Here is a 13,926-nt window from a genome sequence, read left to right as displayed (position 1 = left end):
AAATGAAAATAAAAACATAGAAAACAGAAGAAAATTTTCATATATAAATTTGCTGCAACCTCACACGAAAACTATGGTTAACTTCAATGGTATTTTTGGAAACTTGATCAACATTCTTTGATCAAAATGAAATTTATAGAACACAACATATACATTAGAATTACAAGAAATTCGCTAAAAACACATAAGAATAGATAGTTTATTCGAAATTCCTGAAGATTAGTAAACTTTCTTTCAGTAAGACAACGTGAATAGGTACCCAAAGAACAACAAATACCATCTTGTCAAAACGAAAACAAAGTATAAACGTTTATCTAAATTATACAGATATTTCCAATGGGAATTCACATTATCAGTGCAAATTGGATATGTAATAGATAATGAGGGTGCAATGTAAATAAACAAACATTAACCGAAATTGTAGGGCAACAGAATCCTTTGACAAAAGACAAGTGAAGTGACAAAACACTGGTTGAAGTGACTTGTTAAAAACAACTTTTCTAAATGAATAAACCGTTATAACCTACCCTAATTGCATGTATGCCGAAAGGGAGCCTTCTTCGCCAAAACGCACAAGATAAATCTGGGGAAATTCTTAGGGAATCAAATGAAAGCTGATATGTTTTGAGTTGCACGCTAAAATCCTGTTAGGATAACAGGCTGATGTGGGCATAAGAGGGCAGTTTTCCGGGCAGGCGGTAGCAAAAAATGAAAGATATAAGTTAAAAAAAGACTCACCTGGTGCTTTATTAGCTATTTTATTAAAACAAGTAGTAAAAACCTCATATAAATGGTGCATAGGCTCATCGTCGCTAGCAGCCATTTTGAGTAACTCACTGAAACTACACTAGCGCCATTAACTAGCGAACGGCTACAACCGCAGTTCACGCCGTTGTCTTGAAGTTTTTGTTTGGATGGCGCGAAATTTGAATCCACTAATTGATGCAATTATAAAATTAGGTATATTTCAATTGCTTCTCTGTTTTGTTTTCGGTACTGAAATTTAAACCAACTGAACGTTTAGAGCTGTTCAAAAATGTTGTTTATAGTTTGAGTTGCTGCATTTAACAACCTGTAGAACGTGTACCTGATGTCCAATGAAGGTTACTTGAGAATTACATACCATGGGATTCAACAAAGAAACGTTGCACATAAAGAATAAGTTTCCACCAATAACTGTGCAGCTCAACACAGCTTTAGTCAGGATCAAATTTCTTCACGGATAATTAGGCAAAAAAAATTTCAAAAAAACATTGAAGACCCGTCAAAAATATATTTTTGGTGTTTTTTTCAATACCCTATCATACTCACGTGAATTTGGGATAAGGTTTTCAATATATATATGATAAGTACCAACATTTAAATGGACAATATATTTTCGGATAATTCAATATATTTTTTTTAAACTGTTCTATTTTTTTTTAAGATATCACATAAAAATAAAAAGTTGATTTTTTCTTTTTAATGAAGAACCAAATACAATTCTTTTTCCAAATGCTATATTTCATCAGTTCTCACTTTTATATAATGAATAAAATTAATTCAATAATTGTGGAAATAGTAACAGTAACGATACTATACGAAAGTATAAAGTTTTCTATTTCAGAACAAAAAACAATTTTCAATAAATAAAATGAGAAACTTGGAAGGTTTATCCTTGCATTTCTCAGATCGAAAAGCTTTTGATGTGTATTTAATTAACATTGAAAACTTAAATTTCTACAAATTTTCAAATTAAAAACTATTTTCATTGAAATAAGTAGTAATAAAGAAAAATCTAATATCTTATACAAATTTTTTTTAAAGAATGATTAGGTGCAATAAATTTAATTTTTGTTGATTATTTCAACAATAAATGATGAATTGTTGGATGAAATAACAAAATATTAATATTTGACACACTAGAATCATTTTTAACTTGCTTGCGCTGGTTTATAAATAAATAAAATCAGTCTAATTGATGTGTTGTGAAACTCTCAAACCATTTTTATGAACTAATAAATGTTGTTTCTTCTTTATATACAAGAATAATAAATCTAAAAAGGTGTATTCATGGGATTGCTCAAAAAGAGAAACAAATAGGTAGCTCTATGTCAAACTTGTATTTAAATATTGTACAAACAGAGATGATATTTCTTGAGAATTCGGAGGATTCAACTTTGAGTAAGAAATATATTGCCTTCTCAGTCTAGACAGATCTGGTATAGAGACCTTACTAACATCTATGTAAAGGTTCTCAAATTCAGGGATCTGCACTTTGCCCACCAAATTCTGCTTCTTGGCCTTTATTATCGAAGCTACAATTTTTTTTGTTGACTGATCGAGATCATATAAAAAGTTCGTTGAGCTCAAAGGTGCCTAAAATCAATTTTATTATAATAAAGTCAGATAAATTTCAAAAAGTTTGCTCACATTTTGGGTAGATTTGTTTGGTTTGGGTGCCTCCTTATCGAATAAGGTAGAGTAAATCTTGTCTTTATCTAATTCCTGATCAGGAAAAATCATAAATAAAGGAGCATCCCACCTGTTGTTACCATCAGGTTCTTCATATCTCAACACCAGAGCATCATATACTTCTTTTGTGTATTTCTCTGTTTCATTCCTACTGTCATTTATTTTCCAAGATTCTTGTCTGTTTATTTCAGCATGAATAGTGCACTGAGTTGCCTTATTTGATTTTGTACCACAGTATAATTCATACCTAAAACCTAATTAGAACATTAAAAATTATGTAGGAATGTAATATATAGTACGTACCTTTGATATAATTTAGTCCATCTAATATCACTAGGTTTGTTGATGTAACATATCGCAAAACTTCAGACTTGAGTAACCCTCTAATGTGTTTCTCTTTATTAGAATCTAAAAAATATATGAATATTCAGATTATTTGAATATAGTATTGATATAAAATATTAACTCAACCCAAATATATCAAGTTCTTTTCAAATCCAGATCTGGCAATTTGTTCAGCTTCGCTAACAATAATCACTTCCTTATTTTTCTCTAAGAAAAAATTCTTCAACTCCTCACACCTAGTAGTTTTTCCACTACAAGGAATTCCAGTTAATATAATAAGTGGCATTTTTCAAATTAATTATTAAATTTGAGGTTCAATATTTTTGTTTTACATTCAATATAACCTTAATCTCTACATTCGACATCTGTTGAAATTGAACTACTGAGCATAGATCAAATACTCATAATGGAATGACCAAAGACTAGGTTTGTGGAATAACTTCATTACATTAGAATTTATTATGCATATTCAAAAAATTAATTCTGCTTCTAACAAGCTATTAATTTTTCAAAATCAAAAATACACCTCATACCTCTAATTTCGTATGTAATTTTCACCGAGTGACTTTTATAATTTTTTTTTTCATATTTCTATGCCTAAATTTGATGAGGTTATGGCGGCAAATCAGAAAGAAAATAATAATTGCATGGAATATTGGATCTAATCAATTTATTTTTATTTGTTGCATTTCAATAGAAACATTGACCATGGGTATTTTAAATTTGACGAAATTACTACAAGACGTTGCACCTATGGCAATAAAAGAGTCCGAAATGAAAAATTATTTTGGTAAACTTATAAAAAAAAAGCTTCAACATCTTTTAATTTCCTATTTTCAGGTAGGAAAATAGCCATTGATGCTTCTATGTGTTTATATCAATTTCTAATAGCAGTAAGAAGCGAGGGAGCTCAACTGACTTCAGTTGATGGGGAGACAACATCTCATTTAATGGGAATGTTCTATCGTACCATAAGATTACTCGAAAATGGTATCAAACCAGTTTATGTATTCGACGGTAAGCCACCTGAAATGAAATCAGGTGAATTGAGTAAACGAGCTGAGAAAAGAGCAGAGGCTCAAAAGAGTTTGGATAAAGCAACTGAAGCTGGAGATACTGCCGAAATGGAAAAGTTTAATAGGAGGTTAGTGAAGGTTACCAAACTCCACGCGCAGGAAGCTAAAGAATTACTGGCCCTCATGGGAATACCCTACATTGACGCCCCTTGTGAAGCCGAAGCTCAATGTGCTGCTATGGTATTATTTTTTATTCTTCAAGTTATGTTGAGGTTTTATGTTACTTCTTTTCAGGTGAAAGCAGGTAAGGTGTACGGGACTGCGACAGAAGATATGGACGCTTTAACATTTGGATCCAGCATATTACTTCGTCATATGACTTTCAGCGAAGCACGTAAAATGCCCATTCAGGAGATTCAACATAGCAAAATTTTAGAATCTCTTGAACTCAATCAAGACGAAGTGAGAAGTTTGAAATTATATCTTGCCAAAAATTATATCTTCATCTTTCCAGTTTATCGATCTCTGTATATTATTAGGATGTGATTATACTGATAGTATTAGAGGTATTGGACCTAAAAAGGCCATTTCTCTTATGAAGGAACATAAAAGCATCGAAAAAATTCTGGAACATATCGATAAGAGCAAGTATCCTCCCCCTGAAAACTGGAACTACGTAGAGGCTAGAAGATTATTTAAAGAACCTGATGTAGCCGATCCAGAGACTATAGATGTAAGTGTTTAAAATTTTTTAATCAAAACATGAACCATATGATTTATCGCTCATATACCGACTCTTCCGGATTTTTATTCTAATTTTAAACATCTAGGCCCATTTTGACAAATTTTTCGACGCATCTAAATTGAAACCTTATTTTCAAGCGGTTCAATTTAATATAATTATTTCAGCTGAAATGGTCACCTCCTGATGAAGAAGGTGTTGTGAAATATCTATGTGGCGATAAACAGTTCAGCGAAGACAGAGTTAGAAACGGTTTAAAAAAAATCATCAAAAGCAGGAGTGGTTCAACACAGAGTAGGTTAGATAGTTTCTTTAGTGTGACTACAACTCCGGCCAAAAGGAAATTAGAAGACAATAAGAAAAACACCCCGAACAAGAAAAGCAAATCCGGTGGAGGTGGAAGGGGAAGGAAGCCTAAATGAAAGAATTTATCTAAGTTATTTTTTATACTTGTAATACACTTCACAAAAATCAATATTTACATCTCATCATTTTCTCCAATTTTAGTCTCGAAATATTTGTTCCATGATTTCTTCGTTTATTTCTGAACGTTTATGTTTATAGTATTTTTTTATGCTTTCCTAGAATTGAAGAATCTCATTTTATATTTGATGGGACAAGAAATAAATTTTTGATTACCATGAATTTTTTCTCGATCAATCCATGTTTCCGACACTGCTGCCACAAGTTGAAGGCCAATTTTCGTGTCAACCCGTCTTCCAAATCGCATCTGTTCATTAGACAAACGAACAGCTCCAACATGAGCGCAGACTGCTTTTTAGAGGTACCTTTCTCTTTCAGAAGGTTCAAGACTTCCGTTAAAATTATCTTGCACATCTTTTCTATCTCGCTGAGGAACTTCTCGTCGCTGCCGTAAAGGGTGTCGTTCGAGTCCACTGCAAAATGAATCGCATATAACTGAAGGCTAATTTTTAAATAATGTAAAATAATTCGAGGTTTCTGGCGGCCGCAATTTGAAAAATTTCAAACCTGTAGATTCTGACGATAATTCCACAGAAAACTAGAATTATTTCATTATTGAAATCCATTAATGTGGCAAACCTTTGTCAACATGATACGGTAAAGTTTCCTGAGCCATTACAGATAGTAAATCCAGCACGCAAAGATAAATGGATAGTAGAGATGTCCCATTTTGGTCCCAATCGTATTTGCGTAAAATGTTGAGCAACGATCTGAGCAAACTCAATACTCCAAAATCTGGATTGTCCGGAATTATCAGAATGGTGGAAAGAAACTTTTTAACGAAGGATACCAAATAATGCTCATCTCTGTTCGGGTCTGCATCATATTCGGTGATTGTTTTTAAGATGGCTTTGAAGCATCCATCGGCTAGAAAAAAGCAGTTGGTAAATAAGGAGCTAACGTCAATATCAAGATGAATGTATTGGAATTTTCATAATAAAAACATCACTGCGGTCACTAAATACATCAATTCAATTATATGTATTAAAAATACAATGGAAATTCTAAGAAAAAGTTCATAAAAAAATTAAAAAAAATCCATATAACGGGTGTTTTTTTTCGAGATATATGACTTTAAGTTGGCATTACTGTTCAAGATGGCGACCGATTTAACAGCTGTCAAGTGATTTATTCTCAGTTTGGTTTGGCAATTCATCATGAATAGACTCACGCCTGAATAACGCTTGCAAATAGTGCAATTTTATTCAGAAAATAATGGTTCTGTGAGGAATACGTATCGCGCACTACGTCCATTTTATTTTGTTTAGCGATGAAGCGCACTTCTGGTTGAATGGCTACGTCAACAAACAAAACTGCCGCGTTTGGAGTGAAGCTAATCCTCAAGTGTATGTCGAAACACCGTTACATCCAGAAAAACTGACTGTTTGGTGCGCTTTATGGCCTGGTGGAATCATTAGTCCATACTTCTTCAAAAACGATGATGGCTAGAACGTTACAGTCAATGGTGATCGGTATAGAGCCATGATTACTAATTTTTTCATTCCTGAATTGAACAACCATGATGTACAGGAGCTGTGGTTCCAACAAGACGGCGCAACATGTCACACAGCTCGTGCCACAATCGATTTATTGAAAGACACGTTTGGTGACCGCCTAATTTCACGTTTTGGACCTGTGAATTGGCCTCCAAGATCTTGTGATTTAACACCGCTAGACTACTTTCTGTGGGGCTATGTAAAGTCATTGGTCTATGCGGATAAGCCACAAACCCTTGACCATTTGGAAGACAACATTCGCCGTGTTATTGCCGATATACGGCCACAAATGTTGGAAAAAGTAATCGAAAATTGGACGTCCAGATTGGACTACATCCGAGCCAGCTGTGGCGGTCATATGCCAGAAATCATATTTAAAATGTAATGCCACAAGATCATCTTGCGGATAAATAAAGTTCATGTCAATCGAATAATCCATCGTTGTTTTATTGCAATTTAAAGTTCTATAGCTCTAGAAAAAACACCCTTTATAAATCATGTTGACAAAATGAAGTAAGCGACCCAATTTTTTTTTGGCAATTAATCATGAAAAACATCTTCTGGAGAATTCTAGTGGATTACCTTGCCCCAAACACTGATTATAAAGAGCCACTTGACCTGAAAGAAGATACAATTCCAAACGATCTGTAGTGGATGAAATAGAAGGGATTGTGATGAAACAGTAAGCTGCACAAGCTCGCATAAAATCTGCAGTTTTGCGGTTATGAAATCCCTGCATTATATCCCTAGTTTTCACCATGAGTGCAGCAGTTCTCTGAAAAAAAGTAAATGAATATAATCAGTGACTTGAACAAGGGTGAAATTGCTTCTTTTTGAGATGTTGGTCTGTCCCAAATTTGGCTAAAATACCATTTGTCACATGCAGACAAAAAAAGAGCATAGACACTTCATTTGACATTTGACAGTTCAGTTGAAGTTACAGTTCAAGTTCAAGCAACAGCTTTAAAAGTGACTGCTGCCATCTCATTGGAATATCCTATATAATTACTTTGATAAATGTAAGATATGGAACGATTTAACTTTAAAAAAACTGAGGTACTCACTTGGACCAGTTCTATCAGAACAGAATCAATATTGGAGAAGGAACTGCGAGCTTCCACATAAAACCTGAGCTGTTGTTCTACGTCCCTTCCGTAATCAATTTTCCTTATGACGATACATATTATCGAGCCAATCTGCCTCAGCTCATCTTCAGGAGTCAAAGCATCCACCGAATCATGCAAAACGGTACACAAGAAAGACAATGTGCTGGCGACCACTGGATCACTAATTTTAATATCGCTCTCGCAGAATATCTTCAGTGCTAACTTGCACATTTCCATTCGGACGGAATCCTGTTGGAACAGGTCGAAAAACGGTAAGAAATTATCCTGAAAAACTAGAAGTTAGGATCGAAGAGCCTTCTTGGGATGCATCAAAAGTATATTACCACAGTTAATAGAGCCTCGAAATCGTCGACGTTTTCCAATAGGATCTTCATAATGATCTTGTTTTGATTCATGAAATAATCGCAGTCATCTCTATTGAAGATCCGAGCAATAATATCCCCTAGTATAGTATTGATTTCTCGAACCTACAAAAAAAAAATGAGAAAAGTAATGACTTTAAGTTAGAAGCTTCGAAAATCGTTCCCAAGTCTGGGACGTGGCAACCAATCATGCAAGTATTCAAAATGTAACCTTAAAATTCTTCGCAACAAATGGCATCCAAGCTTCAACATATACTATGTACTCTACAAGGTCATAGAAGGAGCTGCTGAATTTCTTTATGTTCCGAAGAATCGGTCTCAGTTGTTCTGAAGGCGGGGGATATTTACCCAGAGCTCTGCCCAATGAACAGAGCAACGTAGATATTGTATAACCGTCATCAGCACATTGTCCTATCATTTCTAGAAAGTCCACTGTTCGATTAGCAACAAAACTCGGTTTAAACACCAATAAAATCGAGTTCAGCACCAAATAACTAAAAAAAAACTGTAATCATTTTCCTCTTTATTTAATTTTTCAACAAACTCCTACCTTATTTTCGTCTTGACGCAATGCTGCAAAATATTCACTAGTTCCGCATCAGAAGCATTTAGTGCAAGAATCTCTACAATGAAGTTTAAAGCAGGCATATAGAGGTCGAAATACTTATACATGGTCATTTGTTCCCTGTTTAAAGCCTTCTTTACATTTTGAGTAAATAGCTAAAAATAAGTATTCAAATTAACATTTTTTTCACAATCATCAACTTACTTAAAAAAACAAATTTGAACTCCAAAATATAGTGTTAAGAAGACTTTTTGCAATGCTATGAAGATAAATGTCTCGAAAATAGAACCCTGAGTAATTCCTATAGGAATAATAATAACCAACTACTCACATGATTATAATTTTCGATGATGCAGTCTAAATTCAACATAATATAAGCATTATTCTTTCTAGAAATAGACATGGTTTGTCCTACTTTACACAAATAGCACCTTGTGTAAGCAGCAACCAAAGGATTACCAATACCATTTATCATATTGGAGATTCTAAACAACGCTTCTTGTGCTTCCCTTTGATAAGAAAGGAATCTCAAACCTTTTATACAATCATTCATTATTTTTCATACTTACGTCGTAGAAATGAAGTTGTAAGACTTTATAATGGCTAATTCAACATATAAACGAGGCACTAATTCCCTTATCGAAGCTATTTTATGGAACCAGTTCAAGCATGTTTCTTTGGCAGACTCTGATATCATTTGGGGTGTGAAATCTTCTGGAAGTGTAACTGTTCGACCTCCACTAGTTCTTTAGGGGAATAATAATAACTATCGAATAAATGTATTATATTTTGGATATTTACTCACTTAGTCTCAGCCATATGTTTGAGCCTATTATAAACAAAACTTCCAAAAATATCTAAAATTTCAGTGATCTGAACAAATTTACTGGGATAAAATGACATTTCCTCTGTTTCTGCAAGTAATTTGGCACACTGTATGGCAATCTTCACTGCTTTTACCCTTTGCTCAGAATTCCAAGAAGCTTCCAGTTCCCTCTTGAGCATTTCTATTCTTTCAACATACTCCGCTTGAGTGACCTCCATTTTCTTATTGGTGTTCTCTAAATTGGAATCTAATTGCTCTAAACGGTTTTGAACTTTATCCACCATACTTTGACTTCGTTCAACTTAAAATAAAATAAAAATTTTCACATAAATATTCAAACCCTTCATATATTATAAATAAATTATATTTACACCTCAATTTACCTTTATCACCCTGTGGCCATTCATTTGAAGTGATAGATATTTTACTTGAAGTAGTGTACTTGTTCAATATAGCTGTTTTTTTAACGTTCCATAAATCAAGAGGAGACAAATCAGGTTCATCTGTACTTTGTATATTTAGATCAATATCCTATAATAGCAAAATGAACAAAAATTCAGATTTAACCAACTAATATAATTAATACTTCTTTTTGCATTCTTGAAAGTGGATCCAAATCTTTTAATGCCAACATTGTCAATGGATCCAGAATGTCTTCTGCTTGACTTGTTTGTTCGTTTGCTGACAAACCATTATCGATTGGAATTTGAGACAGTTTTCTTGGAATTCTCTCAGTAACCTACATCATTAAAACTAAATATTGATAGACCCAATTTCATTTCCCCACAAATTTCTTACCACTACATTCTTCAAAGGATGATCTTCAGTAGATCTCAATAATTTCTTCTTTATATGGAAATAGTCCCTTTTTATTTTCCTTGAAAGAAATCATATTGCATAAATGAAAGAATATTTCAGGATAAGTTTAGTGAATTGTGGTTGAATAGTTAATTCATAAAAATATGAATTCTACTTATAATATGAATAAAGGGATGGTAACATACCAATGAAATGAAGCCATTTATACTTAAACTTAAAATTCAGCTAAACATTAAGGGAGAATAATAAATACATTTTATTTTATTCGAATAAATGAGAATAAATAACAACCATAAAAATAGGGGATCTTCAGATAAATATCTGACATATACCAGATAAACAGCTGATATTCAAATGAGTAACATTACTTGGGGAAAGTAGAGGTTGGAGTAAATTGATAAAATTATTCACAAATCTGACAGAGATTTACACAAAAATGATTATAAACCAGACATATTATATTGTTTAAATAAATTTTTGTATAGGCAGGAAAAATTAATAATAATTAAATTTATTTTTTATGATTTATCCGATTCTATGATATGAAAGAAGGTTAGGATTTCCCAAAATTATTATTATTCTAATTTAGCCTGTGGAAAACTGAAAAATCTAATTCCAAATCTTCTTCAATAACATATTACAATGACGAATAATAGTTTATTGTATCTGCCAAGCTTTTTGAAAAATCCTTCTAAAAATGGTGTTGGAAGATATGTTTGTCAACTTCAGAGAGTAGTATTGAAATTTTGTAAAAATCATGGAGGCAGTAGAGGCATGAGGTATAAAGTATAATATTATTTATCCACAAATTTATAGAGCATTCATATATTTAAGGGAATTCATTGAGGAGGATTTATTAGATTTTGCGAAGGAAAATCCAGGTGTGGTAGTATATTTAAAACCTAGAAGACACAGAGGACCTGTCATAAAAGCTGAATATTGTAGGTTCATTTTAATGTAAAAATGAATAACTATTTTATAACCATCAATACTTCATTGAGTTGACAAAATCTTGAGAAGTAGGTATTTGTTCTTGATCAAATCATTTTTTTTAGTGAGTGGAAACACGCAATGGCTAGGTTGTTCAATGTTCACAAAGGATGAAATTTATAAATGGTTGAATCTTTTTAAAACACAACAGGGGGATAAAGAGGGAATCAGACTTAGAAAATTATGGCATACAGAAACCCCTTCGATTCAGGGTCCTTGGACTCCATACACATTCAGATCACCCAAGTTGAATTTAGTTGAATATCCTAATGAAAAATTATCTGCAGCATATGAGGAAAAAAGTGCAACAGAAGAATTATTGGAAATGTTTGAAAAACAAAAACTTCACAATGTTAAATTATTAAAAGCGGAACAGTAATACAATAATAGAGATGTAGGTTATTTTAGTATCACTTGTATTTTTTCAAAATCCTTAATTAGATCAACTACATATTCAACTTCTGTAGTGTGTACATTGAGATAAATCAATTGGCTTATTGAGTAGTTTCGATAATTCTTCTTTCAGAAGAGTATGTAAAGTTTCATTATTGTGTTTATAAATCCATCCACCATTCTCGTAATCATATCGTTTGGGACCTGAAACTGGAGAACTCAACCATATTTGTTTATTTGGAAGTTGTCTATTTATAACATAGATACCAAACTGTCCTAAATTTATTGTTAAAACTCCATCCTGAAATCAAAACATGTCATAATAATAAAAAAAAAATTAGAATCACACAATACGTTATACGAAATATCTCCATTTACTAATTCAGGTTGTTCCTCTTGTAATTCTTCAAAAAATTCTGTGAGAGATTGCAGTGTCTCTTGACATACTTTTTCATATAGACTATCACTTAATGAAGAGTTATCTCTATTTTGTATGAATATATTGCTTCTTGTATTGAAATTATGCGACAGAGGTATTTTAAAAGGAATATTCTCTTCGAATTTCAAATGTGAAGTCAACTTGGATAATCGTGAGGCATATCTCAAATTTCGAACTAATCTGATTGTATTGCGGTGTAAATAATTGGACATTCTATAAAAAATAATATGAGACTGTTATTAAAATGATATCGGATGATTTTAAGGTTAGCTGGATTATATTTCAAATGCGTTTTTCTGTAATAAATTTGAAAATTGTTGAACAGTCCCGGATTGTTTCATAAAAGTTGAGAAGTTGTGAAAAACTAAGACATTATTTCAATTTTGTGTATTATAAACACACAACAAAGAAAAATAATGAACAGAAGAAAAGTAGGTAGGAGAATAATAGATCATTAGTACTAACAAGATGTCAAGTAATCTACTTACATAGATTATCTATCCTTTTCACAAGTTCCAGATATATTTTCATAGAATAACAGAGGTGGATTAATTTAAATAAACAGTGCAAGTCATACATCAAAATAAAAAATATAAATTGAGCAATAATTTTTTTAGGAAATTATGGACGACGAAATTCAAATTTTATCTAGATTTATGACTGCAAATTTCAATATACAAAGATTACTTCAAGAAATAAACTATGAAAATACAGAATTGGGACCTCCACCACCTGCAGCTAAGCATGTAATTGAGAATCTGCAAGAAATATCAGTAGATGATGGTGAATATCAATTAAATGTTTAAGTCATTTGCACCATAGCGTATGTTCTCCCTCAACCTAATATTTATTAATTTGGTAAACATGTTCTAAATCTGAGAATGCATTGAAAAGCTTTCATTTCCAGTAGAATGAAATTTATTTGTTAGACGTTTCAGTAAAATCAACATTTCAGGCAAATGCAGTATTTGTTTAAGACATTTTTGTAAGGGAGACAAAGCAATAAAATTACCTTGTAATCACTTGTTCGATAAGGAATGTATTGTGCAATGGCTTGAAAAGGTACTGATAAATAATACTTATTGATTCTATGTACTGAAAAGTGCATTCTTTTTTAGACAAATACTTGTCCTATGTGCCGTTATGAAATGGAGACAGATGATGAGGAATATGAAAAAATTAGAAAGGAAAAGCTCAGAGCTAAGCAAAGAGAGGCCGAATTAGAAATTCTGCATAATTCTATGTACTCATAACATTCAAGATATAGCCTCTTCTATGGGAATTGTTGATTTAATATATATACATATATCAACACATAATTGCCAAGGCATCATAAGTGACAGCATATGTTTTTTACAGGAACAACATTTTTGTTAAAGCGGGAAGCTTTTATGTATGGTAGTTCATTAGGGGTCATAATATGTCTCCTGATGGCTAAAAAAATATTTAGACTACTTCACATAAATACTTACCGATATAACAAAATTATTACATTTTTTTCATATAACTTACGATACTTTGGCAAATATGTGTCGAAATTTTATTCAAGTTTTCTTTGAAGGTAGCAGATACCAATCTGATGAATATCGAAATCCCAAATTAAATTGGGAAATATTTGTATTTCAAGAGGGGAAATTTTTGGGTTTTGTTATTATTGTTATTGTTTTATTATCATATATCACCAATAAAAACTAATGTATTCAAGGAACAGAAGTAATAATACTGACAAATTTTAATCTAATTGAATAAATTTTTATTATGCATATATGTGAAATTTTTCATTGAAATAAATTGATTAATTGGTAATAAATATTAAAACAAAGTCAATTATTGAGCTGTTTTTAAATATAGAAGGCAATAAAAGTTTTA

The 13,926-nt window shown here is 32.1% G+C and overlaps 7 protein-coding genes across 17 annotated transcripts in view; 3 read left to right on the top strand and 4 right to left on the bottom strand.

Annotated features, from left to right (window-relative positions):
• The window catches only part of LOC123688653 (protein daughterless-like), a 47,796-nt gene extending 46,906 nt beyond the window's left edge, over window positions 1-890 (bottom strand). For all 11 annotated transcript variants that reach the window (XM_045627253.1, XM_045627261.1, XM_045627254.1 and 8 more), the window contains exon 1: window positions 739-890. In XM_045627253.1, coding sequence (XP_045483209.1) covers window positions 739-823 — 85 coding nt within the window. In that variant the 5' untranslated portion in view covers window positions 824-890. The remainder of the gene's footprint in view (window positions 1-738) is intronic.
• Window positions 891-2,083: 1,193 nt separating this feature from the next.
• Window positions 2,084-3,168, bottom strand: LOC123688648 (protein KTI12 homolog). Its single transcript, XM_045627249.1, has 4 exons — window positions 2,926-3,168; window positions 2,758-2,862; window positions 2,413-2,708; window positions 2,084-2,358 (listed from the first exon to the last, which is right to left on the bottom strand). Exons 1-4 carry the CDS (start codon window positions 3,083-3,085, stop codon window positions 2,089-2,091), a joined length of 831 nt encoding a protein of 276 aa, XP_045483205.1. The 5' UTR covers window positions 3,086-3,168; the 3' UTR covers window positions 2,084-2,088.
• Window positions 3,169-3,399: 231 nt separating this feature from the next.
• LOC123688647 (flap endonuclease 1) lies at window positions 3,400-5,202 on the top strand. Its single transcript, XM_045627248.1, has 5 exons — window positions 3,400-3,589; window positions 3,640-4,055; window positions 4,110-4,277; window positions 4,330-4,548; window positions 4,725-5,202. Exons 1-5 carry the CDS (start codon window positions 3,406-3,408, stop codon window positions 4,977-4,979), a joined length of 1,242 nt encoding a protein of 413 aa, XP_045483204.1. The 5' UTR covers window positions 3,400-3,405; the 3' UTR covers window positions 4,980-5,202.
• LOC123688645 (VPS35 endosomal protein-sorting factor-like) lies at window positions 5,001-10,596 on the bottom strand. Its single transcript, XM_045627246.1, has 15 exons — window positions 10,421-10,596; window positions 10,215-10,293; window positions 10,003-10,155; window positions 9,800-9,947; window positions 9,396-9,717; window positions 9,160-9,336; window positions 8,922-9,099; window positions 8,576-8,745; window positions 8,237-8,519; window positions 7,987-8,130; window positions 7,601-7,927; window positions 7,119-7,311; window positions 5,620-5,907; window positions 5,197-5,453; window positions 5,001-5,138 (listed from the first exon to the last, which is right to left on the bottom strand). Exons 1-15 carry the CDS (start codon window positions 10,435-10,437, stop codon window positions 5,061-5,063), a joined length of 2,814 nt encoding a protein of 937 aa, XP_045483202.1. The 5' UTR covers window positions 10,438-10,596; the 3' UTR covers window positions 5,001-5,060.
• Window positions 10,597-10,758: 162 nt separating this feature from the next.
• Window positions 10,759-11,635, top strand: LOC123688649 (39S ribosomal protein L43, mitochondrial). The gene is made up of 3 exons (XM_045627250.1): window positions 10,759-11,014; window positions 11,070-11,176; window positions 11,291-11,635. Exons 1-3 carry the CDS (start codon window positions 10,878-10,880, stop codon window positions 11,602-11,604), a joined length of 558 nt encoding a protein of 185 aa, XP_045483206.1. The 5' UTR covers window positions 10,759-10,877; the 3' UTR covers window positions 11,605-11,635.
• LOC123688650 (frataxin, mitochondrial) lies at window positions 11,625-12,419 on the bottom strand. The gene is made up of 2 exons (XM_045627251.1): window positions 11,973-12,419; window positions 11,625-11,919 (listed from the first exon to the last, which is right to left on the bottom strand). The coding sequence occupies exons 1-2, from the start codon at window positions 12,267-12,269 to the stop codon at window positions 11,680-11,682; spliced, it is 537 nt and encodes a 178-aa protein (XP_045483207.1). The 5' UTR covers window positions 12,270-12,419; the 3' UTR covers window positions 11,625-11,679.
• A 63-nt stretch (window positions 12,420-12,482) lies between these two features.
• Window positions 12,483-13,822, top strand: LOC123688651 (E3 ubiquitin-protein ligase RNF181-like). The gene is made up of 4 exons (XM_045627252.1): window positions 12,483-12,621; window positions 12,675-12,840; window positions 13,013-13,119; window positions 13,176-13,822. The coding sequence occupies exons 2-4, from the start codon at window positions 12,681-12,683 to the stop codon at window positions 13,308-13,310; spliced, it is 402 nt and encodes a 133-aa protein (XP_045483208.1). The 5' UTR covers window positions 12,483-12,621; window positions 12,675-12,680; the 3' UTR covers window positions 13,311-13,822.
• Window positions 13,823-13,926: the final 104 nt, after the last annotated feature.

The sequence above is a fragment of the Harmonia axyridis genome, chromosome 1 (genome assembly GCF_914767665.1).
Source record: "Harmonia axyridis chromosome 1, icHarAxyr1.1, whole genome shotgun sequence".
Taxonomy (NCBI): Eukaryota; Metazoa; Arthropoda; class Insecta; order Coleoptera; family Coccinellidae; genus Harmonia; species Harmonia axyridis.
The sequence above is the reverse complement of the archived record's forward strand: the minus strand, read 5'-3'. Positions and strand labels throughout refer to the sequence as shown.

Bases quoted from the DNA above. Each gene is read 5' to 3' on its own strand.
- LOC123688650 (XM_045627251.1), bottom strand. From the start codon at position 12,269: ATGTCCAATTATTTACACCGCAATACAATCAGATTAGTTCGAAATTTG. The intron at 11,920-11,972 runs GTATTGTGTGAT...TTTTGATTTCAG, and splicing joins ATGGAGATATTTCGTATAAC to GATGGAGTTTTAACAATAAA.
- LOC123688649 (XM_045627250.1), top strand. From the start codon at position 10,878: ATGACGAATAATAGTTTATTGTATCTGCCAAGCTTTTTGAAAAATCCT. The intron at 11,015-11,069 runs GTATAAAGTATA...CATATATTTAAG, and splicing joins GGAGGCAGTAGAGGCATGAG to GGAATTCATTGAGGAGGATT. The intron at 11,177-11,290 runs GTAGGTTCATTT...CATTTTTTTTAG, and splicing joins TGTCATAAAAGCTGAATATT to TGAGTGGAAACACGCAATGG.
- LOC123688647 (XM_045627248.1), top strand. From the start codon at position 3,406: ATGAGGTTATGGCGGCAAATCAGAAAGAAAATAATAATTGCATGGAAT. The intron at 3,590-3,639 runs GTAAACTTATAA...TCCTATTTTCAG, and splicing joins CGAAATGAAAAATTATTTTG to GTAGGAAAATAGCCATTGAT. The intron at 4,549-4,724 runs GTAAGTGTTTAA...TAATTATTTCAG, and splicing joins CCGATCCAGAGACTATAGAT to CTGAAATGGTCACCTCCTGA.
- LOC123688651 (XM_045627252.1), top strand. From the start codon at position 12,681: ATGGACGACGAAATTCAAATTTTATCTAGATTTATGACTGCAAATTTC. The intron at 12,841-13,012 runs GTGAATATCAAT...TCAACATTTCAG, and splicing joins AGAAATATCAGTAGATGATG to GCAAATGCAGTATTTGTTTA. The intron at 13,120-13,175 runs GTACTGATAAAT...ATTCTTTTTTAG, and splicing joins TTGTGCAATGGCTTGAAAAG to ACAAATACTTGTCCTATGTG.
- LOC123688648 (XM_045627249.1), bottom strand. From the start codon at position 3,085: ATGCCACTTATTATATTAACTGGAATTCCTTGTAGTGGAAAAACTACT. The intron at 2,863-2,925 runs GTTGAGTTAATA...TATATTTTTTAG, and splicing joins AAAGAACTTGATATATTTGG to ATTCTAATAAAGAGAAACAC. The intron at 2,359-2,412 runs GTGAGCAAACTT...AATTGATTTTAG, and splicing joins CAAACAAATCTACCCAAAAT to GCACCTTTGAGCTCAACGAA.
- LOC123688645 (XM_045627246.1), bottom strand. The intron at 8,131-8,236 runs GTTACATTTTGA...TTTTTTTTGTAG, and splicing joins TTGTTGCGAAGAATTTTAAG to GTTCGAGAAATCAATACTAT. The intron at 5,139-5,196 runs GTAATCAAAAAT...CTTCAATTCTAG, and splicing joins TGATCGAGAAAAAATTCATG to GAAAGCATAAAAAAATACTA.